Source organism: Maniola hyperantus, chromosome 9, assembly GCF_902806685.2.
Source record: "Maniola hyperantus chromosome 9, iAphHyp1.2, whole genome shotgun sequence".
Lineage (NCBI taxonomy): Eukaryota > Metazoa > Arthropoda > Insecta > Lepidoptera > Nymphalidae > Maniola > Maniola hyperantus.
The window spans coordinates 10,141,297-10,168,349 of NC_048544.1; the positions used below are offsets into that span (position 1 = coordinate 10,141,297).

At 36.2% G+C, this 27,053-nt stretch overlaps 5 protein-coding genes across 7 annotated transcripts; 3 read left to right on the forward strand and 2 right to left on the reverse strand.

Moving 5' to 3' along the window:
- The first annotated feature begins 264 nt into the window (after positions 1 to 264).
- LOC117985418 (uncharacterized) lies at positions 265 to 4,947 on the forward strand. Its single transcript, XM_034972126.2, has 3 exons — positions 265 to 503; positions 3,480 to 3,579; positions 4,850 to 4,947. Exons 1-3 carry the CDS (start codon positions 306 to 308, stop codon positions 4,936 to 4,938), a joined length of 387 nt encoding a protein of 128 aa, XP_034828017.1. The 5' UTR covers positions 265 to 305; the 3' UTR covers positions 4,939 to 4,947.
- Positions 4,948 to 6,158: 1,211 nt separating this feature from the next.
- Positions 6,159 to 11,272, reverse strand: sqh (Myosin regulatory light chain sqh). Of its 3 annotated transcripts, none has more exons than XM_034972122.2 (4): positions 11,114 to 11,272; positions 9,921 to 10,116; positions 8,930 to 9,068; positions 6,159 to 8,512 (listed from the first exon to the last, which is right to left on the reverse strand). In XM_034972122.2, the coding sequence occupies exons 2-4, from the start codon at positions 10,108 to 10,110 to the stop codon at positions 8,317 to 8,319; spliced, it is 525 nt and encodes a 174-aa protein (XP_034828013.1). In that variant the 5' UTR covers positions 10,111 to 10,116; positions 11,114 to 11,272; the 3' UTR covers positions 6,159 to 8,316. The 3 variants fall into 3 exon arrangements, with proteins under 3 accessions (XP_034828013.1, XP_069356755.1, XP_069356756.1); XM_069500654.1 differs by having other exon boundaries at positions 10,839 to 11,244; XM_069500655.1 differs by lacking the exon at positions 11,114 to 11,272 and adding an exon at positions 10,699 to 10,721.
- A 771-nt stretch (positions 11,273 to 12,043) lies between these two features.
- On the forward strand, positions 12,044 to 13,999 carry LOC117985413 (uncharacterized). Its single transcript, XM_034972119.2, has 4 exons — positions 12,044 to 12,467; positions 12,568 to 12,655; positions 12,868 to 13,021; positions 13,397 to 13,999. Exons 1-4 carry the CDS (start codon positions 12,297 to 12,299, stop codon positions 13,644 to 13,646), a joined length of 663 nt encoding a protein of 220 aa, XP_034828010.1. The 5' UTR covers positions 12,044 to 12,296; the 3' UTR covers positions 13,647 to 13,999.
- Positions 14,000 to 14,441: 442 nt separating this feature from the next.
- On the reverse strand, positions 14,442 to 18,850 carry Vps37B (vacuolar protein sorting 37B). The gene is made up of 3 exons (XM_034972120.2): positions 18,522 to 18,850; positions 18,098 to 18,269; positions 14,442 to 17,388 (listed from the first exon to the last, which is right to left on the reverse strand). The coding sequence occupies exons 1-3, from the start codon at positions 18,639 to 18,641 to the stop codon at positions 17,033 to 17,035; spliced, it is 648 nt and encodes a 215-aa protein (XP_034828011.1). The 5' UTR covers positions 18,642 to 18,850; the 3' UTR covers positions 14,442 to 17,032.
- A 3,882-nt stretch (positions 18,851 to 22,732) lies between these two features.
- Positions 22,733 to 26,943, forward strand: PIG-L (phosphatidylinositol glycan anchor biosynthesis class L). Its single transcript, XM_034972117.2, has 4 exons — positions 22,733 to 23,246; positions 23,535 to 23,825; positions 24,171 to 24,264; positions 25,026 to 26,943. Exons 1-4 carry the CDS (start codon positions 22,931 to 22,933, stop codon positions 25,198 to 25,200), a joined length of 876 nt encoding a protein of 291 aa, XP_034828008.1. The 5' UTR covers positions 22,733 to 22,930; the 3' UTR covers positions 25,201 to 26,943.
- Positions 26,944 to 27,053: the final 110 nt, after the last annotated feature.

Sequence of the window (27,053 nt, forward strand, 5' to 3'; positions counted from 1 at the left end):
AATCCAGTGAACGTACCTAGGTAAATGCAGAGTTATTGAAAATAATTTAGGTTCAGTAGGAATTTGAGGGTAGCCAGTAAAATGGGTTCTACTATCGCTGATAAAATATATGACAAGCTGTTGCAGTCTGTGATCAGTTGACGTGATTTCGGACGGGCATGACAATAAAAAGTAAATTATTAGTACAAACTACAAATAATAATAATTCTGCTATTTACCTATCTATAATGAGTAATGACCCAAAGACATCCCAAAGACCTATGAACCTACCTACTAAATTGTAAAATCAGGCACCTGAAGTGACGATGATCTTGGAGGATCGACTGATCACCCAAATGGTTATACCCGTCTCTAATAAGACGTTTTTCAATACGGAATGGAAATCTAATAGGGAACAACTATGCGCATATGATATGCTCTACCACCCTCCAGATTACAATCCTAAGTCCGCTAGATCTGACCGACAGGAACCCAAGATTATACGCCAAAACATTTGGGATCAGGTATAGAACTTACGTACCTTAGATTAATTATCCTACCTACACAGCCTACCTAAGTAATCCTTAAGTAGGTGGTAGATAAATATAGAGGTATCTAATAGGTAAGCGCTAGGCTAAGGCAAACTGTCATGGAGATAGAAAAATAACTTTATTTTTGAATGTCAGTGCGTACTATAGAGCTTGTAGGTTCCTAACAAGTACCATCCCTACTATGCTATTAAAATGGCGAGGCATTGCATTAGGTCGTAGCGTAGTGCGTAGATAACACTTCACAGACACATTTATGCAGTGATAGCCTAGTGGTTAAGCTGGCCTCCTAGGCGCGGGATCGGTGTTTCGGTCCTGGGCGATATGTTCTCTATATGCAGAGTAACTTTTAAATTTCTTCAAGGTAGGTTCATCACATCACTATAGTGATCGCAAAAGTAGTCCAATCTTTGGCGTAAAGTTGCTTAGTGCACACTGCACATCTAGGTACACAAGTGCAAGCAAGGGCGGATCCAGCTTTGGTGCCAGGGGGGGTCACATAGTCGTGGTCAAGTCACAACATCTCGACCTCTTGCGACAGGTCGAGTTGGTAATCGGGGTATGACGATCGGGGGTTGGGGGGGACGCCCCGCACACCCGCACGCAGGGCCGTCTTGAACCTATTGGAGGCCCTGGGCACATTAGAATAACGGGGCCCCTATGATCTTGACAGAGTAGGTACTATTTTCTTGGAATAGGCAAAGAAAGCAGATAAGTCACGTTCTAGACGTATTATAAATGCGAATGTTTCTATATATCTGTTATCTTTTCGAAGTCCATATTCTAAATCAAAATTTGGTACTATTCAGAGATAGTTTACACTCGGAAACGGCTTTTTATCCCGGAAAATTAAAGGGTTCTCACGGAAATTTTAAAAAACTAAATCTATGTGGACGAAGTTGCGGGCATCAACCAATATAAAGTAAAAGCGCGAGCGAAGCGAGCGGGAAATTTTTCATATATTTACGAAAACATCATAAGGTACTAATATTATAAATGCGAAAGCGTGTCTATGTACTTATCTGTTACCATTTGACGGTCTATCTTTTTAACCAGGTACTACACAGAGAAAGCTTTCATCCCGGAAACCTGCATACACTTTTTATGCGGAAAATCAAAGAGTTCCTATGGTTTTTTGAAAACCTAAATCAATGCGGACAAGGTTGCGGGTGGGCAACAACTAATACAGAGCAAAAGCGCGAGCGAAGCGAGTCTCTCTATCATCTTGTTAGGTACTTTATCACGGCCAAATGTAGGTAGGTAGGTACTACTCAGTGATAGCTTGCATCTCGGAAGGGATTTTTAATCGTAGTGAACAGAACGTGCGAGCGAAGCGAGCGCAAAATTTATGACATTATTTACAAAAAAAGAAAAGATAAATGTCAGAAATATTGTATAACGATATAGATAAATGCCAGAAATTTTGTACTAAAAACTATAAAGTCATCTGTTGTATAAAGAATAGTTCTATTATCTTTAGGGGTCCCCAGATGCAACGAGCGCTTGGATAATAAAAACTTTACTATAAATATTAAACGTAAAGGACCAATCCGATCAATAAATTATATGTATAATACATATTATTTTTTACTTTTAGAGGTTTTCGGTCGGTCTGTCGGGAGGTCGGGAATTTTTTTTAAAGTATGAAAAAGAATGAAATATTCTATCATTTGCGTTATCAGTAAAGACAATAAAGATCGGATATAAGTCAGTCTTGACTATTTAACAATCTCTACGGTCCTTTGTTTGAGATGGCTTTTTTGACCGTTAATTTTATCGAAATAAATATGTTTTTGGGTATTAAAATATCGTTTGGTCTGTTATAGTTTGGTGATCTGGCAGGGACTATTGGGCCCCAATCGATCGTGGGCCCTGGGCAAGTGCCGTGTGATGTTCTTCAATCATTGAAGAACGTGACACGAAATGTGACATCTCGATGAAAGGTAGCGGTGGCGCGGTAAAATTCAAATTTTGGATGCGTTTGTTGGCAAGAACATAATGTTTTTGCCATCTTACAAAATATTATATTAAATTGATTAAGTATTGAAGGAACTTACATAAAATCTAGGTATATAAAAATATAAAAAAACATTATGTTTAACAATTTTAATTAGTGGTCTACCTAGGTCCTGGATGCAGCCCAGGGGGGGGGGGGTCATGACCCCCATGACCCCCCCCCCTGGATCCGCCCTTGAGTGCAAGATGGCGGTTTGCGCAGGTCAAACTAAGAATTACACTATCTGTTTTTATACAATTAGTCATACCTACGCCTGGTGTTCAAAATTGAGCTTTTATACTTGTTTTTAAAGGCAGCGGTGATAGCGTAGTGGTTAAGACGTCGTCCTCCTACTCGAGAGGTTAGGGGTTCGTTCCCGGGCGCACGCCTCTAACTTTTCGGAGTTTGCGTTTTAAGCAATTAAATAATATTACTTGTTTTAACGGTGAAGGAAAACTTCGAGAGGAAACCTGCATACCTGAATTCTCTATAATGTTCTCAAAGGTGTGTGAAGTCTGCGAATTCGCACTTGGCCAGCGTAGCAGACTATGGCCTAGACCCTTCTCATTCTAAGGAGAGACCAGTGCTCAGTAGTGGGCCGGTGATGACACTGTACTTTTACGTAGAGGCTAGAGCTTTATAAGTAGGTGGAAGTATTACGGATTGATTTGTCTTTACCTTTGGTACCTACCTACTCTGAATGATCGTTTCCAATCCGGCTAGGCTGGTTGGTCCGCCTGTGAATCGGCTTCCTCTGGCTCTGGGCTCCACGAGAGTATAGGAGCTCTGGCTTGGCTGAGGCCACAGACTTCTGGGGCGCTGGCCGCAGCAGTGTAAATTATTATACATATACTAGGCTTAGATCGCCAGCAGTTTTTATCTACTTACCTATATATTACTATGTAGGTATGTAAAAAATTTTAAAGATCTGAATAAAATTAAATCTTCTATCGTAGGAATTCTACAAAGGCATTGCTTCAACGACACATTTTCAGCTTGGTCGGCCGAAGTGGAAACCCTTGGATTTGCCAACAAAAGAATTTGTTAGAATCCAAGGTTAGCACTTTCTTCTTCTCGTCTTTATGATCGGCAACTTTGCCCTGTCTTCAGACCTACCGAACGTACCTACCTTCCTACATACTACAAGAACGAATGTATCTGCGGCCCAGATGGGAGCGGGTGCGTCCTGCGGGGCGGCCAGCGTATAGAACTCTAAATATTTACAAGAAATTGGAAGGAAGACGCCCGGACTCGAGAGCGGATCGGGGAGTGGCAAAACGCCCGCTGGCCCCCCGTAGGATGCACCAAGTCCCACCCAAAGGGAATATATTATAACCACTATGTTTCTCCCACTGGGCTGCAGACTGTTACTTAGAGATAAATGGTAATTCAGTAGTACTATACCTAAACCAAATTATTAGAAAAACTGTTTTTACTTAAATAGTTGGTCACGTCCGGTGGCAGTAACGGCTTCGGCCGTTTACCAGAGGTCCTAAGACCAAGTACGTTTTATAGTTAGACAAATTAAGAAGGCTGGTCCTTTAGAAGAAAAGATTTCGCCTTCGTCATAGTTACCTACAAACTTTTGCATAGCGCTCTTTGCCAGATGGCAGTTGGGGCACTGCGCAATGCAAAAGGAGTTCGAGCATCTTTGTATGGAACCTGGCATAACTAAAAGTAATATGTTCTGTGTGGTTCTGTGCCTGAAAGTCCGTCATTTGGAAAAAAGCTCATTTCGGCGGCTAGTGGCGGCCATAGTGATAAAACTCGTGTCAATCGATAGACTACAAAGTCTGTGATTACAATCAAAAAGCATTAGGTATGTGATGAAATGTCGTAAGTGATATACTTTCTGAGATATTTGAGTTTAAAACCGTGAAAAATATAGCATTAATAATTTTGAACTCAAACATCTCTGAAAGTATATCGCTTACCACATTTCATCACTGAACACGTTTTAATTGTAATCACCATCGATATAAATGACAAGATATGGCCATGCGAACAAAATTTTTCACGGTTTTGGAACCAAATAAATCAGCGCCACCTCTTAGATACTAATGAACGACCCGTTTGAAATCCAGACGTCACTGAGGTTGCATTGGTGCTAAAGCACCACTGAGTCGGTGCCATTTTGTTTGTTCAATAGCCCTGTCCATACGAAGTAATATATAATTAAGTCAATGGTAATCACTTATATCCATCTATCAATTGACACATGTTTTATCATTGGCCGCCGAAACGCGTTTTTTTAAATGGCGGACTTGTAGGTATGCCAACTAGGTTCAATGCCCTTTCAGAAGTAAATGAAAAATATATATTTCAGTGAAAAACGAGAATCCCCATATGCGCATCAAAGGTGTCTTGGAGTGGGCTGTGCTTCTTGACGAAGGCAAACCAAGTTTATGTGATTAATAAATACCTTACCTACTTTCCTTTATAAAGGTATCTTAATATTACATACATACACCTACCTACATAATATTATCTGATGATGATAGAATGATGAATGAGATGAGATATGGCAATCGGGGTTGGGGACGCACAGCCAGCGCGCTAACCCGGTGCGGGATAGCGCGGGTGTGCCTCGAGATGACCCCGATTGCTATTATAGTTCACCTGTCGTAAACTACTTACCTACCTAAATATTATTTTAAATTATGGATTTGTAACTTATCAATTTTTTTCCATTGGACCCTCCACATATTATATTTTCTCTAAAAATACATTCGTGCTACGCAAACGTGTTTTTAACACTTTAGCGGTAATTAGGTCCATATTTTTCAGCATACTTAATTAGAGGTGATAATACTATCAACGTTTCTATACTAACCTTATTTATTTTTAACTAGCTGACTGTTAAAAATAAACAAGGTGATGAATTCGGTTTTTTTAAAATCCCGTGGGAACTCTTTGATTTTTAGGGTTCCGTACCTCAAAAGGAAAAACGGAACCCTTATAGGATCACTTTGTTGTCTGTCTGTCAAGAAACCTACAGGGTACTTCCCGTTGACCTAGAATCATGAAATTTGGCAGGTAGGTAGATCTTATAGCTGACATTTGGGGAAAAATCTGAAAACCGTGAATTTAAGTTAATTTGTGATCACACAAAAAAAAAAAATTGTGGTCATGAATTAATAATTAGTATTTTCAACTTTCGTAGTGAGTGACAATATCAAGTGGGGTATCATATGAAAGGTCTTCACCTGTACATTCTAAAACAGATTTTTATGCATCATAGTTTTTGAATTATCGTGCAAAATGTCGAAAAAATACGACTGTAGTACGGAACCCTCATTGCGCGAGCCTGACTCGCACTTGGCCGGTTTTTGGGATAAAAAGTATGTCTATGTCAGTCTCCAGGTCTTTATCTATACCCATGCAGAAAATCACGTCGATGCGACGACGTGATTGAAGAACAAACCAACAAACGAAACACACTTTCGCATTTATAATAAGGGTATACTGATATTTTTAATACGTTATTTTACACCAAGCGAGAACAAAATCTAAAAACCGGCCAAGTGCGAGTCAGACTCGCGCACCGAGGGATCCATACTCGGGTATTGTTTCCACTTTCCACATTCGTCGCCGCAGTCGGGTAAAAATACATTTTTTGTAAATGAAACAGATAATAATGAGAAGAGTTTATTAGAAAACCGCAATAAGTACATACGTGATTAAATAATAAATCGTTACATTTCTTAAACACAAAAAATTGCCATATAGTAAGTATGGTTGGACCTTATTTTAAACTCATAATTCATACTTAAGTTAATTACAGTTGTCTGCTAATAAAAAGGAATGATTTTACTTAATATGTACCTTGTTAAATCATTCATTATACCAATCACTCTTTTGAATCAACTTTTATTGATTAGTGTCTAATCTATCGAAAAGTTCTTCTTATTTTTAATCATACGGTTTTAACTAGTGATGTGCCGGATCGGATCATTAAAAATGTAGATCTGCGGATGCGGATCTTAACTCAATCAGTGGCGGTACGCGTGCCCTTGACCGTGAAGCTCGCCAGACTTCAACATACGAGTACATACACGTGTAGAAATAAAAGTTATTTTTTACTTTGTAGTGGTTTTGGAAGTCGGTTTTTAAATTATTATTTTTTTGTGAGCAGCAATAACGTTTGTGTTAGTTTGTTGTTTGTTGTGGAATTATTTAATAGTAGGTATTTTATTGCTACCTAATCACCTAATAATAGAATTTAATCTATGTACCTATTAAAAATTAATGTGGTAAAAGATCCGTAAAAGATCTGCCAAAAAAGAAACGGATACGGATATCCGGAACATCACTAGTTTTAACACAATGGTTGTATGATCTATCAAATAACATGGTTAAGGTACGTTTTGGCTGAGCACGATAAATTAGGGTCTTGAAGAATATAAGGCCTACCTGCACCAATCTGCTTAATCTCGTTTAGTTTTTTCGAATGCTGTTTTTTTTGACAAGTTTATTCCATGGTTTGACAAGAAAAAAATAAGGATAGTTAAAATTTAAACTAGTTTAAAAGGTTAGTGCAAGTTGACCTTAGTGGCGTAAGTTGTAAGTTTATGTGTCCCAAAAACAGTTTATACCTACAGCCGTTTATATTATTGTCTTACGGTCTTTAGACACAACTCCAACGAGCACCAACTGAATTATAAATTTAACCTCACACCCAATGTTTATGGGCTTTCAGGGATTGGTTAGCATTAATTTGTTCACATCGGTATAAAACTATCGACGAATTTCAGGTGGCGCTCGTTGGATCGACGTGTTTGCAACATAAACGACAAAATTTTGACTAAAAACTCCTATCCAAGTAACCAAAACTCATAAAATACACGCAGTGACTCGTTTTGCAACTAAATCCGCTTTTGGTGGCTTTTACACAAGCGTCAACCGTGAATCATGACATTGTAACATGAAATTACTCATTTCCTCTGCTTTTTGGTAACACCTGCACCATAAAAAACAATTACAAGAGAACCCATTAGCGTTTACGGTCATATCTTTCTATGTAGTCCTAAACTCCCAGTAAAATTAATATTATAATAAACTCATGTAATTTACTGGAATTGATAAGTGAGGGAAATATATTATCATTTACATCCCTAAACAAATGCATATAAAATCAATCAAAATGCAACAAATCCATATAGCATCTATCTTTAGCACCTCGGTGTCATTCGAGATTGTTGAATTCCATACAATCGTAACTTAATATCTAAACAGATTCCTCTAAATACAAAGTGAATTAGTTTTTGTGAATATTACATAAATAGGTAGTATAACATGATTACAAAATTTTATAAATTGATAAAATATTAATAAGGCAGGTTTTAACACTTTATCACTTTAGCAGTAACAGATATATTAGTCAACAACTTGAGGAGAACAAAACAGTGCAATTAACGAAACTAAATTTTACAGGAAAACCAAAAAAACTGAATGAAAGCTGCTGAAGTTTTGAATTTTTTTACGTTTTGATCGATATCATGGGCTTCGAACTCAATTTTATGCTGTTTTGCTTGGAAATAAGTTCCGATTTATATTTCAGATTTAAAAAAAAAGTATTTTCATCAGAAGCATAACCTCAGTGTTTTGTTCGCCAGTTTCTCATTAATTTTTCAAATGACTATATCCATTACTTTTGTATATGTAGATGAAATTTTATCCCAATTATCGTACCTTACTTAATACTTGAGGAGATAGCTGTTATGACTAATAAAATGGGACCTTAAATTTGGGGCATAATAACTAACCTGCCGTATTATTAAATACATCTTAGTCTTACTGTTCGTCCTTGTCTTTGGCGCCATGTTTGAGAATTCGCGTAAACTCGACATAGTCGAAGAGCCCGTCGCGTATAGGCGCCTCGCGGAGCATTTCGTCCACGTCATCGTCGGTGAAGCGGTCGCCCATGGTCGTCAGCAGCTCGCGGAGACGCTCCTCTGGTATCACGCCCGTGTTCTCTTCATCGAAACACCTTGAAAAACGTTGGATAGAAGCAGGTGTTACTATGATACACAACGAAAACCAAGCTTCATCATTCATCATCATTGCTAACCGATGGACGTCCACTGCTGGACATACTCGTACGTCTCTTGTAGAGACTTTCACAGGCTACGGTCTTGCGCCATCTTGAATCCACCGGCTCCCTGCGACTCGACCTACCAACGCTGCGCTTTCCGGTGCAAGGTCGGCCATTCTAGCACCTTGGGAAACTTTCTGAACTATGTGCCCTGCCCAGTGCCACTTCAGTTTTGCAACCCAATTAAGCCATGTTGGTTACTCTGGTTCTCCTATGAATCGCTATAATCCGCCTAGACCTGGCTGGTTTAGAGTGGATAAGCACAATAAGTCTTTTACATCCAAAATTAATGAAATAGGTAAAGTGGTATACCCAAAAGCATTTTTGATGACATCTTCAGGATCAGTCCCTTGGAGGCGCTCGCCAAACAGTGTCAGGAACATAGTGAAGTTGATGGGCCCTGGTGCCTCATTCATCATACCCTCCAGATAATCCTCAGCTGGGTTCTTGCCTGCATAATGGTATTAAAAATTTCTTAGCATATGAAATGCTAGCCCTTCATCTGCATGATATGATTTACCTAAATCACTCGGGGGTAATGTAGCTATCTATTAAAGAAAGAGTTTTCGGAATTGGATCATTAGTTCAGAGATACCCCGTATATAATACAAACTCATAATTACAATAATATTAGTATGGGAAAGGTAATGTTTACAAAATTTACTCTGATATTAGATATCAACTCATATAACCTTAAAATATACAGAACGAAAATGATGAGATATGAAAAATGAAAAAATCTTTATTATTCTCTTTACATTGCCTTAAAAGTAAAGAACGGTAACAACTGCTTTAGTTAGAAACTGTGTTGCAGTTGTTAACGCCCACCTCCAGATTGAGAAATTAGGTACAAAAGAAATAATAAAAAAGAAAAAGCACAATGTTAAAAAATCAATGAAAATTATGTTAGATTAATATATGTGTGTGTGTGTTTGTGTGTGTGTGTAGATGCTAACTCTGTTGTACACAAAGTAAATTCAACTAAATTCTAAAAGTAGCTCACAATGCTAACACCTTGCAAAAAGTATTGTACTACTTTTAGTTTACCACTTGTGCACAACTAAATTACTTAGCATCACACCCAACAACAAAAATTGACATCTATTTCCCGAAGAATACACATTGTTTTTAAAGAAAATTAAAATAGAGCCACATTACCACTAATATTTAAATACAAAAAATACATAGAAAAAAAAATTCTCATGCTGCTGTTAGATTTAATCATTCAGTAAAAATATGAATTTACATTTGAAAAATACAATAAAATTGTATAGACAGACATAAATTGTTGCACTTAACTTACCAAGAGAAGCAAGCATGTCGTGGAGGTCATCTTTATCAACAAAGCCATCCCTGTTCTGATCAATCATGTTAAAAGCCTCCTTGAACTCTGCAATCTGGGCTTGGTCGAACATAGCAAACACATTGGAAGTTGCGCGCTGGGCTCTCTTCTTGTTGGTGCCACGGCGGCCGGCTGTTTTGCGGGACGACATGATTTACTGTTGACAATAAAACTTATATGGGTACTGAGCAGTAACATTCTATACACTGTTTTGTTCAGCATTTAAAACCGAGAATAAATAGGGTACCTAAGCTTATTAAGTACTGCTTTCATTTTTGACGTACAACAATACTGATTTGTCTATTGAAACAAGAGTTTAGCAAAGAACTACTTTGTTAAACCCTTGTTTGTAATTAATTGTTAAAATTATTGAACAAAACTAACAGCCTACTCTGAAAATCTTATGTTTGTAAAAAGTTAAATTAGTAAATTAAATATTGACTTTTGGTATAGGTTGGACCAAACTTCAAGTAGGTAAATAAAGTTAGTATTCACAGAATTTTAGTTAAGCTATTTTATGGGTAATTCTCCAAATGCAAGGCCATTTAACTAGTGCTCACAGCATAAAAATATTACAATTGGATCTGTAAGATTTAATACATAGTTACAAGTTTCTAACATTATGAATGTATCTAAGAATCAAGGTATTTTTGTCAATTACTAAAAAAAAGGGAGATATAAATTATTTTTAGTACTGATTTGTTTAAAGTTGGATACACAGAACTTACTAATGAATTACCTAAATACTTAAACGAGTCCGTTATCATGCACTGAATAACAAAAAAATATCTGAGTTCCAATGAACTTCCAGAAATACTTTTGTGAGAAATATCGTGTCACACAGGTTCAGACGTCAGTAACCGCAGCGGTATGACTCACCTCAACACATTAACCGACGTAGGTACTTGTCTTAAATCGAGAACAAAAATGACTGCAGCGTTAAGTAGAACACGATGTCACAACACACGATCTCAAATAAAACCAGTATATATATAATGTACTCTGTGAATAAAACTAAGTGGAATACCATAAAAGGTATCGAATTCACAGCGCAGGTCGACTCATACAAGGATAAAACCCGTACTTGTACACGGCACCATATGTTATAATGTTTAGTGTTCTAGAGATAAAAACACTATACTCATTACTCTTACTTGTTATTTCCGTAAAGTGTAGTAAAATAGTCAAGATTTGGTTCAAAATTATTTAAAATGAATGATCTAAAAAGTAATTTCACTTATTGATGTCCACCTTTTGTACACTTTTTTCTGGTCGGTGTCAAAGAGTATACATCACATAAAAGGGTATACATATAATCACTACGTTTGTCGGTGTTGCAAATATACAATACATATTCTTTGGTTGCAAAACGAGCAAAAACTGAGAGCAAAAATCACAGTGCGACAAGGCTATCATGGCGCGTGGCGAAAATCGGAACTAACGTTGCCGTCAAGTGTCCCCTTTGTTCTTGTTTGAATATTAAGGTAGTCGGTTTAGTGAATAGAGTGAATACTTTCATTACCCCGGCTACACACGTTGGCCCAACACTGTTCACCCAACGTGTGGATCGGGAAATTAGCATTGGCCCCAACACTCTCGCCAACGTTGGGAGTTGGCTGTTTTGTGTCGGTTTTTTCAAGGGAATCTTGGGGAATCTGCGCTAACGTTCGCGATTCTCCACACGTTTGGTGCCAACTGCCAACGTCAGTCTTGTTGGAACACGCATCGAGTGCGTACGTTGGCGTACGTCAAACGAGATCATGGCATTCACAAATGTCGTCCGTCCACCTAGTGGGAGGTCTTCCAACGCGAGGTCGCCATTCCAGTACCTTGAGACCCCAACGTCTATCGGTTTTACGAACTAAAACATGTAGACGCCTTATGAAAATTATCGACCAACCTTGGTACGAGCGTACGTAACGTATAGAGACCGCGGCGTAACGATCCAATCTCCAAGCATAGAGTAAAGCTCTAACTTGTCTATGGTTTTTTATTTACAATTTTTTGACAGTGACATGTCGATGACAGTGACATTCCGTTCCGTGGTTCCGTAGTTGCTGTGGCTGTCAGTGGCTGTGTTGCATTCAGTAAAAAGTACTCTGTGGTTGTATTGTTGTGTAATATCAAAATTATTTATTCCTAGATTTTAAATTTAAGTAGGTAGGTTTAAGTAGGTTTAATTACTATCACAAATCACAATGTAAAAATATATTGGCGATTCTCAAGTCATATAGGTACTTAGATTACGGCTTTGCAGAAACAGCAAGCATGTAGTCATTTTTGTAAAATATTAACGTAAATTATTTTCTGTGATGCGACATAACCTTGAAATTTAAAATGTTAGCGCATAAGAGATTATTTTTTGAAGTTTTCCGCTCATTCTATACAACATATCAAGTTGGTGCTAGTCATTACGATGTGCTTGGTATAACACCTAAAGCCACACAAAAAGATATAAAATCAGCTTACTATAAATTATCGAAAATATATCATCCAGACAGATCCAAGGTAATTTTACACTTAGGTACCTAAGTATATTTTATTAACTAATGCATTTTATCAATAACTTGAATAGTACTCACGTTGCTACTATGTATATTATTCACAGGATGAAGAATCTGCAAAAAAATTTAGAGCAATAACAGAAGCTTATGAAGTCCTAGGCAATATAAATCTTAAAAAAATGTATGACAAAGGTAATCTATGGAATATTATAGTTTACAGTAAGGTAATACCTTGCTGTAAATTTTAGATAGCATAGTCTTTGACTATGTTATCTAAAATTAGCTACTAATGAGCGCTATGTTAAATTAATACAAAATATTATACCTGTTAAATTAATACAAAATATTATACCTCTAATTTTCCAGATGAACAAATGAATCATAATATTAATGTTTCTTTCAAGGTCTTCTTGTGGGCAGATCGAGTGCCACTCGGACAGATTACAAACCTGAGGAGGAACCTACAGATCCTTCTTTAAAATTCTATAAATCAAGAAGAGATAGAAACGTTGTTCCTACAATGGATGGAAAAACGCCTATTTATGACTTTGATACTTGGTAAGTTAGATAAATAAATAAAAATTAAAAATCCTTTAATTCGACCATAAAACACGATCATAATTTGTTAGTAATAACAAAAACTAACGTTAGTAATCTTATAACTATTTACATAATCCTAATACTATATCTAAGACAGGCCTGATTAGTCAGCACGTGCACCATATGACAATGGTTCAGGTACTGACAATCAAACCTGTCAGCAAATGCCCTCAGGATGCCATTGGAGCTAGCCCGTACCCTGCGCACCAGGGATGTGCACCGTTTACGCATGGTAGTGTGGAAACAATCCACATCTGCGAACAATAATTTGATTTATTTGACAACTTAAAACAATGAGAGATATTAAGAGGATCTATAATTTATTCCTTCCAGGTCGAAACATCATTATGGTAGTTTATTGAAGAAAAACCAAGATCAAAAAGAGTTTGTCAAAAAGCAAAGAGAGAAACAAATTTCTAAGGAACAATCTGCCCACCAAGAACTTACCCTTTATTCAATGTTTGCCATTGGTACACTCTTCATGGCTTTATTATTTTATGGTACAACTGATTATGATACAGTAGATCAAACATTACAAAGAAAAAATAGTGGTGATGTAGAAAAATCTGAGTCTAACAGTTAATAATTATAAATTGTAATTACCATTCTCATGACTTATATTTTAATTAACTAGAAAAATCTCTTATATTTATTATTATGTAACAGATAGAAGATGTATATATTGTACATAACACATTACAGTATGCAGCAGAAAATAATGTACATCAACCTTTAAAGGGATGGCGATTTGTAGAGCATTGTCTCTGTCGTTGAGACCGACAAAACATCATATAGGTATGAGTGACAGAGACAACACTCTATGAAGCCGAAATGTCATTCTAAAAGCCATTGTACATTACTTTCTGCCGCATGCTGTACTTAGTTGTAGTAAATTATGACATGCTTTAAATAAAGTGATATATTTTATGGCAATTATTTTGGATTTATTGTTGAAATATCTCTCTTTCCAAATATCACTCCTACTCATACAATATTATTTGCAACTAACGCTTAGACTTTGTGGCAAGTGATGATGCAACCCAAGTTGCAAGAATGCCTATTCACTCTTAACTTAAAAATAATGCAGGGGAAAACAGCCCCCCAATTGTGTAAGAATAACCATTTCATGGCTATCGCAATCGTCAAAAAATTCTGCCCTTTGATTGGCTGTGAAAAAATGTAAACAGCAAATCAACCAATCAAAGGGCAGAATTTCTTGACGATTGCGATAGCGATGAAATGGTTATGCCTACACAATCGGGGGGCTGATCATAGTACTCTTTATATCAAGAGCATTCATGTCGGAATTATTTTAAAATGTAATTTAAAAAACCTATTGCTAATAACATTTTAAATTAAAGAAGAAATGAAACATGAAAAACTTTTTCATATATATATTTTTTATTTATACCTATAGTTACATTCTTAAATCATAAAATAAATTTCAATATACATTCATAATATAATACTTATAGTATAAAAAATGGCGTATACCGCTAGTGATACAGTATGTGGCCGAAATAATGTACATCAGCCACCATCAGCCTTTAGAATGACATTTCGGCTTGGTAGAGCGTTGTCTGTCACTCATACCCATATGACGTTTTGTTGGTCTCAATGACACAATGCTCTACAAATCCGCTATCTCCTAAAGGTCGATGTACATTACTTTCTGCCACATACTGTACCATTGTGATGCACGCTATAGAATTGTGGTCAGCAAAACAATGCTCAAAAACGACCAGTAGGGCTGCATCTTAGATAAGATAGATGTTTGCTAGTTAAATGGTATCAGTAAAATAAAGCTCAAATCACAATTAATGTACTTATTTGTATCCATAATAGTTTTTGATTTATCGTGCAAAATGTCGAAGTGTGCGAGGTCTGACTTGCACTTGTCTAAAAAAACCGGTTTTTAAATAGGCTGCACGAGAAGGCTCATTTTTACACCCCTAAGTGAAACTTTGTTTTGGATGTCGCCAGCTCGCTTCACTCACCACTTCCGTTTGACCTAGTACATTAGCTCCTTCTTGGATTTAAGGGTCCTTCGCACTTTGAAGTTCTGACAGACGAGATTACATGGAGTCAGGGTGTTCGGATTCGTTCTGGGCACATTTAACCTACTATTTACAATCTTGATGACGATTATTTAACTAGTTGACGATTCAAAAGCACTTGTAAAAGTTTATTTGAATAAAAATCTATTCTATTTATTCTAGCAATGAACCTTACCTAGGCCACTGTCAGTAAAATAGCTACCTGTAACGGTAGAATAGCGATTACACGTTATTCCGACAACAACAGGACGCGGACGGTGCATTAGCGCGCATCACTAAAGTACCACTAGCGGCATACTAGACATTTCCTACTAATATTATACTACATGAGATGAGAAGAAAAACAAAGTTTGCTTTCCCTAAAATTGTTTAAATTACAATTTAATTATTTTTAAAACATGTTCCCATTTATCTACAAGCACCAATAACAAGCGGACTGTCAAAGATTTTAATAATATTCTATAATAGAAGATATCCTCAAGTTATATATTTTAATGCAATAATTGACAATATAAAATACTCATATATTATATTATAAAGTATGATGGCATCAATTATTACTTAACACAATTCTAAAGTGCGTTATGATTACTAAGCATTATTTTTGATTGAAAATATATCTGAAAATTAAAATACCAACTTTTTTACTTTCAGTTTTAAAATTGTCTAAATACTAAGTTTACTTGGTGTCAATAGGTGCGGGACTCATATCATGCAGGTACATTATATTATTATCATTAAATTGATATTACTTTATTATTGGACCAATAGCTAAGATTGGTTTAACTAACCCAAATGAACTATGTATAAAACATATAAAACACACTTCTCAAAAAGATTCTAAACACTGTAGCCTACAGCTAGTAAGGCGCCGTCTCCACGTTCGAGCGCATCAACGAGTCTGGCCAACTATCGTCGGCGATAGTATGTATATGGAGACCTATTGAATTTGGTGGCACTCTCTGCGTGCAGATGGCGCCTAAAGCTTCCAGCATGTGTGTGTGTATTACCTATTCCACAAAATAGTAATTGTTGATTGAAGTGTGGGGACCCTGTGACAACATCCACCAATATAATCAAGCTCTAATAAAGAGAATAATCATCATCATCATCAACCCATCACTAGCTCACTACAGAGCACAGGTCTCCTCTCAGAGTGAGAAGGGTCTTGGCCATAGTCTACCTGGCCAAGTGCAGATTGGCAGACTTCATACACCTTTGAGAACATTATGGAGAGGTTTCCACACAATGTTTTCCTTCACTGTTAAAGCGTGATATTTAATTATTTAAAATGCACATAACTCTGAAAAGTTACCCAGATGCCCAGGATCGAACCCCCGACCTCCGATTAGGAGGCGGACATCCTAACCACTAACCTATCACAGCTTAAAGCAAAAAGACTCGACTGAACTGGCACCATGTGCTATAATCCAATTTTTGATGAGTTCACTTTATACTATTTCATATACATTCAAGACTAGGATATCTAGCTTAGAACAAAAATTTGAGAAGGCATACAATTGAGAGGCTTCACCTACATTGGCTAGTGTGACAATCACCGTTTAGCTGAAGAAACAAGTTTTTTCTTTTATCCTGTAAACTCATTAAAATTGAGATATTTAATGATAGATTAAATTAGCAAACAATACTGTTTGCTAATTTAATTCATTCACCATCAATATGTGTACACAAATAAATTTTAATGTATGTAGATATTTATGTACGTTTTAACTTATGGTATGATTAACAGTTCCAATTTTTTTAATTATCTGATTGTAAATTGCAATAATTATTTTGTGTTTTTAAGTATTTCTTATAATTTACCTTTTTCTTTAGATACTCGTACGTTTGTTTCGTTGAATTGATGTTTCAATATATTATTTTACTTTAGTTAAACCGTTCATGATTCATTTTAAAAATGATTTCCATACATACCAGGCATGGGCATATTTAATGGACCTACTGGATAAGGAATATTTGGCACTCCTTGATTTCCGTAGCTTGGATATGGCAAGTATGGCTTTGCTGGTCCATTGCCATAGGAAGTTTGACTGCCACTTCTTAAAAGCTCACTCATTTTTTCAGATTTGAATTTTCGCAGGTGCATTGTTTTGCGGATGGGTTCAAAATCGTCAAGGAATTTGTCTACATCAATTTTTCCTGAGAGGAAATCTTGCGCTATAGTTTCAGATTGTTCTTCTGTCTCCGCTGCAGCTGTTTGCAATAGTGCCAAAGTTGTGTCAGGTGATATGCCTGCTGATTTTGACTCTGAAAATTTTGAATGGAATACACTTTTATTATTAAACTTGTTGATGCCCGCGACTTCGTCTGCATGGTTTCAGGTTTTTAAATCTCCTGTAGGTCTTTTACTATACCTGTGCAGAAAACACGTCGATCTGTGACTCTGTTGCGACGTAATTGAAGGACAAACCAACAGACCAATAAACCAACAAACAAACACACTTTCGCATTTATAATATAGGTAGTGACTAGCAACCCACCCGAATAAAACCACACACAGCGAATAAAAGTGTTCTACATAAAAGTGGTTGTTTGAGAGTCTGACTTGCACTTGCCCGGTTTTAAGTTTGTATTCCCATTTCCAATTCTATAATACCCAGTTCTACAATTTTTGATATTTGAAAGTGTTTAGAAATTCCCTAAAAGTGTAGGTAAAATTATAAATCCATACTTCCATACTAATATTATAAATGCGAAAGTGTGTCTGTCTGTCTGCTAGCTTTTCACAGGTACAGAGTTAGCTTACATCCCGCGAAAGGACATAGGCTACTTTTTATCCCAGAAAATTAAAGAGTTCCCATGGGATTTAAAAAAAACTTAAATCCACGCAGACGAAGTCGCGGGCATCATCTAGTTTAATATAATTATTGATTCAAGGTCAGAGTTCATTGTACTTGAGGCTAACTGCATCTTAGGTTATCAATTATCATCATATCATGTACTAAAATATACTTACTGTAATCACTCAACAGCTCCTGTATACGGCTGCACAGTTGTTCACCAGTCTCAGACTTTTGTTGCACCTCAGCTTTGAGCTCTTCTAGGACTGGTTCCTTGCTCAAGTTAAATTCTGCTAGAGATCTGTTACTTGCTATTATCATCTCTCTCTCAGTCTCCCAATCTTTTACCTGGGATATGTAAACATTATTACTATTTACTAGCTTTACTTTTGCTTGACAGCAGAAAAAAATTATGTTATGGATTACATTTTATGTTATGGATTACATTTCTGCAATTCAAGCTATAAGAAAATGTTAAACAATAAGATATAAAAATAAAAACAAACAGTACATAATTATATTTCCTAACAAAAGGTATGAGTCATGTTATGTACATAATTCTTTAATTGTATCCATATCTTTATCTTGTTATGTGATTACCTGTTTCACGTCTTTGAGCACGGAATCGAATTTCGTATCATCATTGAGCATTTCCTTGAGTTCATCTGAATTTAGATGTGCAAGCAAGCCTATGGCTGAAGGATAATCCGGTTGAATCATTTTACTTTTAGTAACACAATAGTTCTTGTAAGACGTTTATAATGTTCACGTTAATGAAAAGGAAAACTAGTAAACAGAAAAGTTAAATTCCTTAGACCTCGATAAAATTATTGTTTTCCGACAAAACCAACCCGCAGTATTTATTTTACTTTTATTTCTGGTCGGTGGTTTTTATTTTTTTCCACCTTTTTTTTCTCTCATAAACCAAAGAGTATGTCAAGCAGGCGAAGCTTCCGTATAGAATTTTTTTGTATGAAATGGATGACTGAAATATACTCGGTAGCGACCACAGAATACTAATAACTCATAAACTAGGTTATTCTCTTTGACTGTAGTATAAAAAATTATTTACTCTGTGGTCATAAAAAATCTGAAAATCTAAAAAAAAAGTCAGTGTTAAATACTCTGAATTGATGCCCAATTTTAAGTGCGGGGAAAATCCATTCGTTAAATAGCATCGATATCGACTACCTGCTGTTGCTGAAACGCACATTATTATAATATGCTAGGTAACGCTACGCTCCGTAAGCCCAATGAGTGCAAGCGAGATAGACTGATTAGAATGATTTATTGCCTTAACGCCAACGACTCATTTGTTAACGCGCGTACTAGAGTTAAAGCGCCGTATTCACCATCCATCTTGCTGTACGTCCCGCCAAGGCCATGCACGATGCACGATGCAAAAAGACCGTGAATAGGCTTTCTGTACGTCGATAATTATTATTAATTGCTTGCTGGATGTGCTGGATGAATTTTGCATCTAGCGAGCACGGAGCACCCCCACCACCGCCCGCATCGTGCAGAATGCAGATGGACAGTGAATAGCACGGACGTACAGCAGTGCAGAGTCGTCCTGCGTAATGCACAGAATATATAATAATACTAACGTAGTGCATGCTTGATGGTGAATAGACTTGCTGTACAGCAGGTTTAACATTTAGAGGTTGTTTCGTAACGTGAGTGCTCTCTCTCTCTCTCGTTTAAATACTCTCTTGCTTGATGCGTGCACGATGGTGTGTATGCTACATCCAGCACCGCGGCCTGAGCTGAATGACGTACAGCCGGGATGGATGGTCAATAAGACGCTAGAACCATAGGGGTGCAACTCTAGAACATTAAAAAATCGCAAATTGAAAATCGCTTGTGGTGCCATCTAAGCGCGAGCACGGCTAAACAAATAGAGAACAGTTTACATAAGACGTCAATAGATGGCGGGCACAGTGGTGTAATTTTAATGACATTAATAAATTATAACCAAGTTTTCATGTTTTCGTGTGCTGTAGTAAATATTTATATTTCTGTTAAATTTATCTGACCCTGCTTTAATAACAGGACTCTGTAGTCTGTATTTCCTTTCACCACCTCGATAACTATATTCTAAGGATTGATTTAGTGACTCGATTTATGCCTGAACGATTGACCACGGCTACGGATTACGGACTTGTTTTTGCTTTGTGAAATGATTTTTCTGTGAATATATTTGTGCAGAAAAATGCCACGGAGATCTCGATGTGTGTCTGGATGTGACTAATTCGGTAAGTATAAAATCAGCTTACTCGTAATCTAACTCAAAATTACTTCAATGAGTCAAACTCTATGCACCATTAAGGCACCATTAGCACATTAGGTATTTTATCATGATACTAGGTAATATAGTTCCTGCGATTTCGTCCGCTCGAAAAAACTATTTTAGAAATCCCGTGAGAAGTCCAATTTTCCGGGATAAATGTGGCCTACAAGTTACAACCGTCTGATGCAAGCTATCTCTGTACCAAACAGATGATGACCACCACTTTGTCTACGTGGATTTAGGGTTTTTGGGAATCCCATGGGAACTGTTTGAGTTTTCCGTGACAAAAGAAGCCTATGTCGTTACCTGGATGCAAGTTATCTCTGTACTAACTTTCATCATAAACGGTTACACAAATTTACTGTAAAAAGCTAGCATACAGACAGGTTGACACACTTTTGCATTTATCATATTGCTATGGATTATTAACTACTAATTCTGTAATTTTTTTGTTTTGTAATTAAGTGTACTTACAACAATTGTTTTGAACTTTATTGACTAAGTTATTTTTATATTATAGGTATCAGCTATCAACTAATTAAGTACAATAAGTAAGTATAGACTAATGCATATTTTATGTTATTGCTTTTTCAGATGTTTGCATGGCTTTCCAAAACCTGGCTACTCCTCTCCTTGAAACCATTTAAACAATGAAAAGAGATAGTAGCACAACATTTAGAAAGCAAGACTGATAATGAAATAATATACAGTTACGAATTATCAAATTTGCAATCACCAGTTTGAAGATCGTTGAAATACACCAGTTGTGGTAGTAATATGAAAGTTACGAAAAGTAAATAACCAAAAATTTTGGATTTGAGCGTTACCTATTTCACAATCTCGTGGGTCTTGAATTTGGGTATGTATTTTGTGTACCTAGTTACGAATTTATGAAAATAAAATATTTTACAAAACCTTAAAACCTTTTTATTTCTATAGTGTTTTATAATTTAGTATCTTAAAGAGTCAGTCTTGTAATATATATTTTTAAACATGTTTTAAACAAACGTTAATGGAATTATTGATGTTTTTTTAAAACATGTTCAAAAATATAAAATATTCTAGTAAAGTACATTTAAATAGCATTTAAATTGTCGCGCTCTCGCACGCCTAGCGCGCTTTTAGTGCCCTCTAGATGTGAGCACACGCGTAACTTTGAAAAAGAAATCTAGAGTCGCACATCTATCTCTAGTATATAGTAGATAATCTATGGCTAGAACCCTAGTAGAGCCTTTAGAGCTAGTAATATAGTAGATAATCTATGCTTTAGAGCATTAGAGCTACTTGTATGGTTATGTTGGCAGTACTGTCTTTCTGTTAGTGTTAGTGTTATAATATTGGTATTGAAGCCTGTATTCCAGTTCATACATTTTTGATTTTTTCGGTTTTGTAGGTACCTGTGTAATTCCCGTCTCTAATAACGCAATGAATACATACTCTTTGGGACGTAGTATTCTAATTCCTATATGTTATTGGTCTGTGGTACCTGTTGTATTGTTATACCATACTCTGTGTTGTGTTGTGCTCAAAGAGTATATAGGGTCTTAAAGGACTGATATCCAGGGCCGTAAAATAAATTTAAAAAAAAAAAAAAAAAAAAAAAAAAAAAAAAGAGTATTTAGGGTCTTAAAGGACTGATATCCAGGGCCGTAAATAAAAAAAATTTACAAAAAAAATAAAAACCGACTTCGATACACAAACACTAAAAATTGAAAAATAATTTAATTTATTACCGAATATATTATGTATACAAGAGTTAATACAGTTCCATAATAATACTTTTTGGTGCCGGTGCCAATGAGGTGCCATTGTGGAGTCTCATAAAAATATGAAGTCTAGACGATTCGCGCAGCTAAAGCTAATTATTTTTCAATTTTTAGTGTTTGTGTATCGAAGTCGGTTTTTATTTTTTTTGTAATTTTTTTTTATTTCACAATTTTTAGTGGCACCATGGAATTATGCTATGACTGGTTAAAACCCTACTGTTTACTAAGCTATTACACTGATCGCGAGCAATTTACTCTTATCCGTTGAGGAGTTCCAGTATCTATCTTCGAAGATGTTCATCAGATCTTCACCAAATTTAAATGGGACCAACTTTGAACTATACCCTTTCAAACAAAAAAAGAATTTTCAAAATCAGTCCAGGTGTTTTTGAGTAATCGGGGAACATACATAAAAAAAGATTCCGACGAATTGAGAACCTCCTCCTTTTTTTGAAGTCGGTTAAAAAAAACAAGAGTATGTAAAAAAAACAAGAGTATATAATCCACAGATATAATCACTACCTTCCAGTTTTAGTTGTGTTGTGGTTGTGCCTTGGAGTTGGAGTCATACTTAGATGAACACTATCTCTATGGAGTCATAGTAGTACTTCCAACCAAAGAATTTCTAAGTAGGTACTACCTCGTAGGTGTATTCCTATGTCGGTGCTTCCAACTTCTTTGGTTGGAGTAAATTAAATGTATTCTGTGGGTTGTGCAATGTGCTGTGATGTTTTTGTTCTGGTCGGTGATCCGTGGTTATCCTATATGTTATTGGTCCGTGCCGGTGGTGGTGATTCAGTGGTGATATAAAAGATGTTGAGCATTTAACTTTTATTTAAAATACATAATTAACACTCAAAGCATATTTTTTAGACATGTTTGCTAAAGAAACACACGGGTAGAAGATATTCGCTAACCGTTTAAAGTGATATATCATTTTGTTCTAGTCAGAAATGTTATTTATTGAGTCGCAATATAAATTTGAATTCATCTATGACTTTTACTTAAAATTTGTGTCTGAAACATTAGTGTATATTAGGAATTTCATATTGTACATTGGTGTATGGTTGTTGGGGTATTTGTGTGTATGTTGTGTTGTTTACCGCCGCTACGCGAGGAAGTTACCAACACGAATTCGTGGAGCTCTTGGTGCCAAGAGGGTGCTATTGGTGATTGCACACCCGGACGATGAGTGCATGTTCTTCGGTCCAACTATCTTCAGATTGTGCGAGCAAGGCGCTGAAGTGTACATACTTTGCTTGTCCAATGGTATGTTAAAAGTACTGCAGACTTTTCCAACAAAGTTGATGAATATTGTCATCTGGTCTTTAGGGGTAATCTTTTGAAACGTACGGCCCGATAGGGGGTAGGTGGAAGTCATCCCCTTTGCCGGAAACGAACTAATATTATAAATGCGAAATGCAATGTTTTCACTGCTCGTCAGTTTAACCGATTTTGACAAAATTTGCTTTAGCTTAGGTGCCAGATATATGCTACTTTTTATCCTAGAAAAATAACAAGTTCCCAAAAAACTTTGATTAACTTATTTGCTTCAAGGAAACTATGAAGGAAAAGGTATTGAAAGAAGAAAAGAGCTATGGGACGCATGCCAACATCTTGGTGTACCGGACACAAATATTTGCCTCATGACAGACTCACGACTACCAGACACTCCGAAGGCACAATGGCCTGCTCCAGTCATAGCAAAGCTTATAGAACACAAGTTGGAAGCTCTGGATATTGATACTCTAGTCACATTTGATAGAGGCGGGATCTCCTCACATCCTAACCATTCTGCAGTGTTTTATGCAGTTGCATATATGTTCGTTGAAAAGAACATGCCTCAAAGTTAGTAAATCAATTGATGTTTTAAGTTTCCTTTCTTTCATTCTTCTTTATAAATATACCATATTATAAATATGGAAGTGTGTTTGTTTGTTGGTTTGCCCCGTTCAATCATGTCACAACAGAGCTATGGATTTATATGATTTTTTGCATGGGCATAGTTAAAGTCCTGACGAGTGGCATAGGCTACTTTTATCCTGGAAAATCAAAGAGTTCAAAAGTTTGGGGCATTATTCTAAAAACATGTCTTTTATGCTTGCACATAGTTAGTGGGTTGTTAAAATTGTTATGAAAAAAAAAGATGAGTATTAATTTATATGATATAACCAGTGAACCAATCTCTTTCAGAGTGCACAGTATACACACTAGATTCTGTAAATATATTAAGAAAATATTTGGGGTTTCTAGACCTGCCACTAAGTTTTGTACTATCTTCAAAAAGGTAAGCAATCATTACTCATGTACTTAATTTTAATTAAATCAAACTAGTTGACAATTCAAAAGCACTTGTAAAAGTTTACTTGAATAAAAATATATTCTATTCTATTCTAATAAACTATAAGCAGCAATATAATGCTCCACTAGATATGGTGCTTCATAGTAACAACATGTTTCATTGAACATCTGTGTCCACACTCCTGTCAATCGTAAACCCCTTTAGCTGCAGTAGTTTACTAGAGTATAATATTAGATGATGCCTGTGAATTCATCACATAGATTTAGGTATTTAAAAATCCTGTGTAAACTGATTTTTTGTGACAAAAGTAGCCTAGCAGTTAGGCCTGTCCCTCCAATGCAAAGTATTTCTGTTTTGCGTGGGCTATGAAAAGCTTAGCAAACAAAAAGATAAACTTTCGAATTTAGAATACACTAGTTTATGCTCGCGAATTCGTCCGCATGGACTACACAAATTTCAACCCCCTATTTCACCCCCTTAGGAGTTGAATTTTCAAAAATCCTTTCTTAGCGGATGCCTACGTCATAATAGCTATCTGTTTGGCAAATTTAAGCCCGATCCGTCCAGTAGTTTGAACTGTGCATTGATAGATCAGTCAGTCAGTCACCTTTTCCTTTTATATATTTAGATATTAGTATGGGTTAGTCAAATATTTGAACCACTGTATATGTATTAAGTATGTGTGTATGTATTAAGGTAACATACCACAAAATAAATCATACATAGTTTGTTTTGGTGAATTTCAGGTATTTCCTCCGTTGGACCGAGAGCCGTCGCGTGACACGCGCTATGAAACGCCATAGGAGTCAAATGGTATGGTTTAGGTATTTATATGTAATATTTTCGAGGTATATGGTTATTAATACTCTTAGAAAAATCAATCTTGCCGACATTGAGCTAGAATTAGAGGTTGATGACTAATGAATTATGATTTGGGTATTTATTGTAAAAATATATTATGTACTTGGGCCCAAATGTAACTTGTCAAGTTAATATGGACATCTCTAATTATACAAAGATTAACATAGCTTGGTTGTCACGTTTTTTAATATGAAAAGTTACACTTATGGCACAGTTTGTCAATTCACTATATTATGTGAAGCTTAAGTCTGGGAGCAAACAAAGTGAGCAACTGTCTTTGAACTGCAAGTGGTTTTGTAAATAGTTAAGGAGTTATAAACTTATAAATTTACTAGTCTGCTACCAAATAATTGTTGTTTAAAATTAAGCTGTAAACAGACTATTATTTCACACTATTGGGAAAACGGCAACTCAAGCTTAAAGCTTGCAACACAATGCTCGACAGGAGCGGCACGGCGCGACGGGGTCAACAACTGTTATGTCAAAAGTACGATTCATCTTTAAAATAAGGACTACAATCGTACTTTTGACCTAAAAAGTTAAAATGCCACGTGAGGAGTCATTTTTTACGCATTTTATGAAGGCGTTCCCACTGCGTGAAGCCCGCTTGCGGATTAGTGGCGTGCTGCATGTTATGTGCTTCATATAGTTGGCACAATATTTCTAATGAAAATATATTAATAACATATTAGGTACCTAAATCAATTTCTAGCTAAAACCTGGACATAAATTCAACACATTATAGTTGAATTTATGATCATAATCATAAACCCATTAAACCTTTGTATCAGTTAGATTTACTAGAGCTTTGACTTTGCTCAGTCTTAAGTTTCAGTTAAAAAGAAACAGATTTGTCAGATAGATGTCAGCGATATAACGCTGTCTCGCTCGTTTTAACAGTGTCTTAAGTTTGAATAAAGTCAAAGGTTACTCCCTATCCTACAAGCTGTGTCAGATAAGCAGTAGGTACTGAGTACACCTATAGACTGTGTTTAGTCTACAATATTGGTAACAAAGCCTGCTACATATTTGTGTATTGTATTTTAAAAGACAATGTTCAAATTAGGTTAAGACAGAGTGAAAATATTATAGATTAAAAGTTTTTTTTATGAATATTAAGCTTTGTAAAAAGTATTCATGTAATAATTAATAAAATACCTATGTAAAGTTCCTGTGATGAACATAATTTCTATGAGCTTTAATAATTCGTGGTACAAGCCCATTGTGTGTGTGTATCAGTCGGGCCAATCAGTCAGGCGAAATCCAATCAATCAATCAGGCCAATAAGACAACACACGGTGAAGCATTGAACTGCTTCATATAAAATGTTCGTGATGTTTTGAATCCGCGCCTCGTACGTGGCACGGCCCGCCACGTGCTGGCATAAATCATCCCTAAATATTATGTATCAATTTTATTTATGTATACGACTTGATTTATTTATGTAAGAAATAGTACGCGGTCGAGATGGCAATCAGGACACACACTGCACACCCGTACAGCCCCCGCACTAACCCGGTAGGGGTAAGCGCGGCGTCCCCCCGGCACATATCCCGATTGCCATCTCGACCTGTTGCGGACTATAGACATGTTGACCCAGTGGGTACAAGATCTTTTTGAGGAATAATACCTAAGTACCTTGGTGGTAATTTATATTGTTATGAGATTATGAGATGATCTGATGGTACGCCGTGTTGCACGCCTATCCAGTATTATGTTTATCAATCAAGTTATTGTTGTCTAAATAATGTTAATATTATTTTGCAGAATTTGGTAAATAAATGATTTTTTAAAATACCTGAACTGTGGTTTCGATGATTTGGCTGTGTGAGGGATGTAATGATTGTCAAGCAAGATTGATCCAAGTCGCTACAGAAAAGAATGTACATCGACCTTTAAAATGAGATTTCAGC

Bases quoted from the DNA above. Each gene is read 5' to 3' on its own strand.
- LOC117985418 (XM_034972126.2), top strand. From the start codon at position 306: ATGATCTTGGAGGATCGACTGATCACCCAAATGGTTATACCCGTCTCT. The intron at 504-3,479 runs GTATAGAACTTA...CTTCTATCGTAG, and splicing joins GCCAAAACATTTGGGATCAG to GAATTCTACAAAGGCATTGC. The intron at 3,580-4,849 runs GTTAGCACTTTC...TATATATTTCAG, and splicing joins AGAATTTGTTAGAATCCAAG to TGAAAAACGAGAATCCCCAT.
- sqh (XM_034972122.2), bottom strand. From the start codon at position 10,110: ATGTCGTCCCGCAAAACAGCCGGCCGCCGTGGCACCAACAAGAAGAGA. The intron at 9,069-9,920 runs GTAAGTTAAGTG...ACCATTATGCAG, and splicing joins CGACATGCTTGCTTCTCTTG to GCAAGAACCCAGCTGAGGAT. The intron at 8,513-8,929 runs GTATACCACTTT...ACGTTTTTCAAG, and splicing joins GTCATCAAAAATGCTTTTGG to GTGTTTCGATGAAGAGAACA.
- LOC117985413 (XM_034972119.2), top strand. From the start codon at position 12,297: ATGTTAGCGCATAAGAGATTATTTTTTGAAGTTTTCCGCTCATTCTAT. The intron at 12,468-12,567 runs GTAATTTTACAC...TATTATTCACAG, and splicing joins ATCATCCAGACAGATCCAAG to GATGAAGAATCTGCAAAAAA. The intron at 13,022-13,396 runs GTAAGTTAGATA...TATTCCTTCCAG, and splicing joins ATTTATGACTTTGATACTTG to GTCGAAACATCATTATGGTA.
- Vps37B (XM_034972120.2), bottom strand. From the start codon at position 18,641: ATGATTCAACCGGATTATCCTTCAGCCATAGGCTTGCTTGCACATCTA. The intron at 18,270-18,521 runs GTAATCACATAA...TACATATCCCAG, and splicing joins TGCTCAAAGACGTGAAACAG to GTAAAAGATTGGGAGACTGA. The intron at 17,389-18,097 runs GTAAGTATATTT...CAAAATTTTCAG, and splicing joins GGAGCTGTTGAGTGATTACA to AGTCAAAATCAGCAGGCATA.
- PIG-L (XM_034972117.2), top strand. From the start codon at position 22,931: ATGTTATTTATTGAGTCGCAATATAAATTTGAATTCATCTATGACTTT. The intron at 23,247-23,534 runs GTATGTTAAAAG...ATTTGCTTCAAG, and splicing joins CATACTTTGCTTGTCCAATG to GAAACTATGAAGGAAAAGGT. The intron at 23,826-24,170 runs GTTAGTAAATCA...AATCTCTTTCAG, and splicing joins TGAAAAGAACATGCCTCAAA to AGTGCACAGTATACACACTA.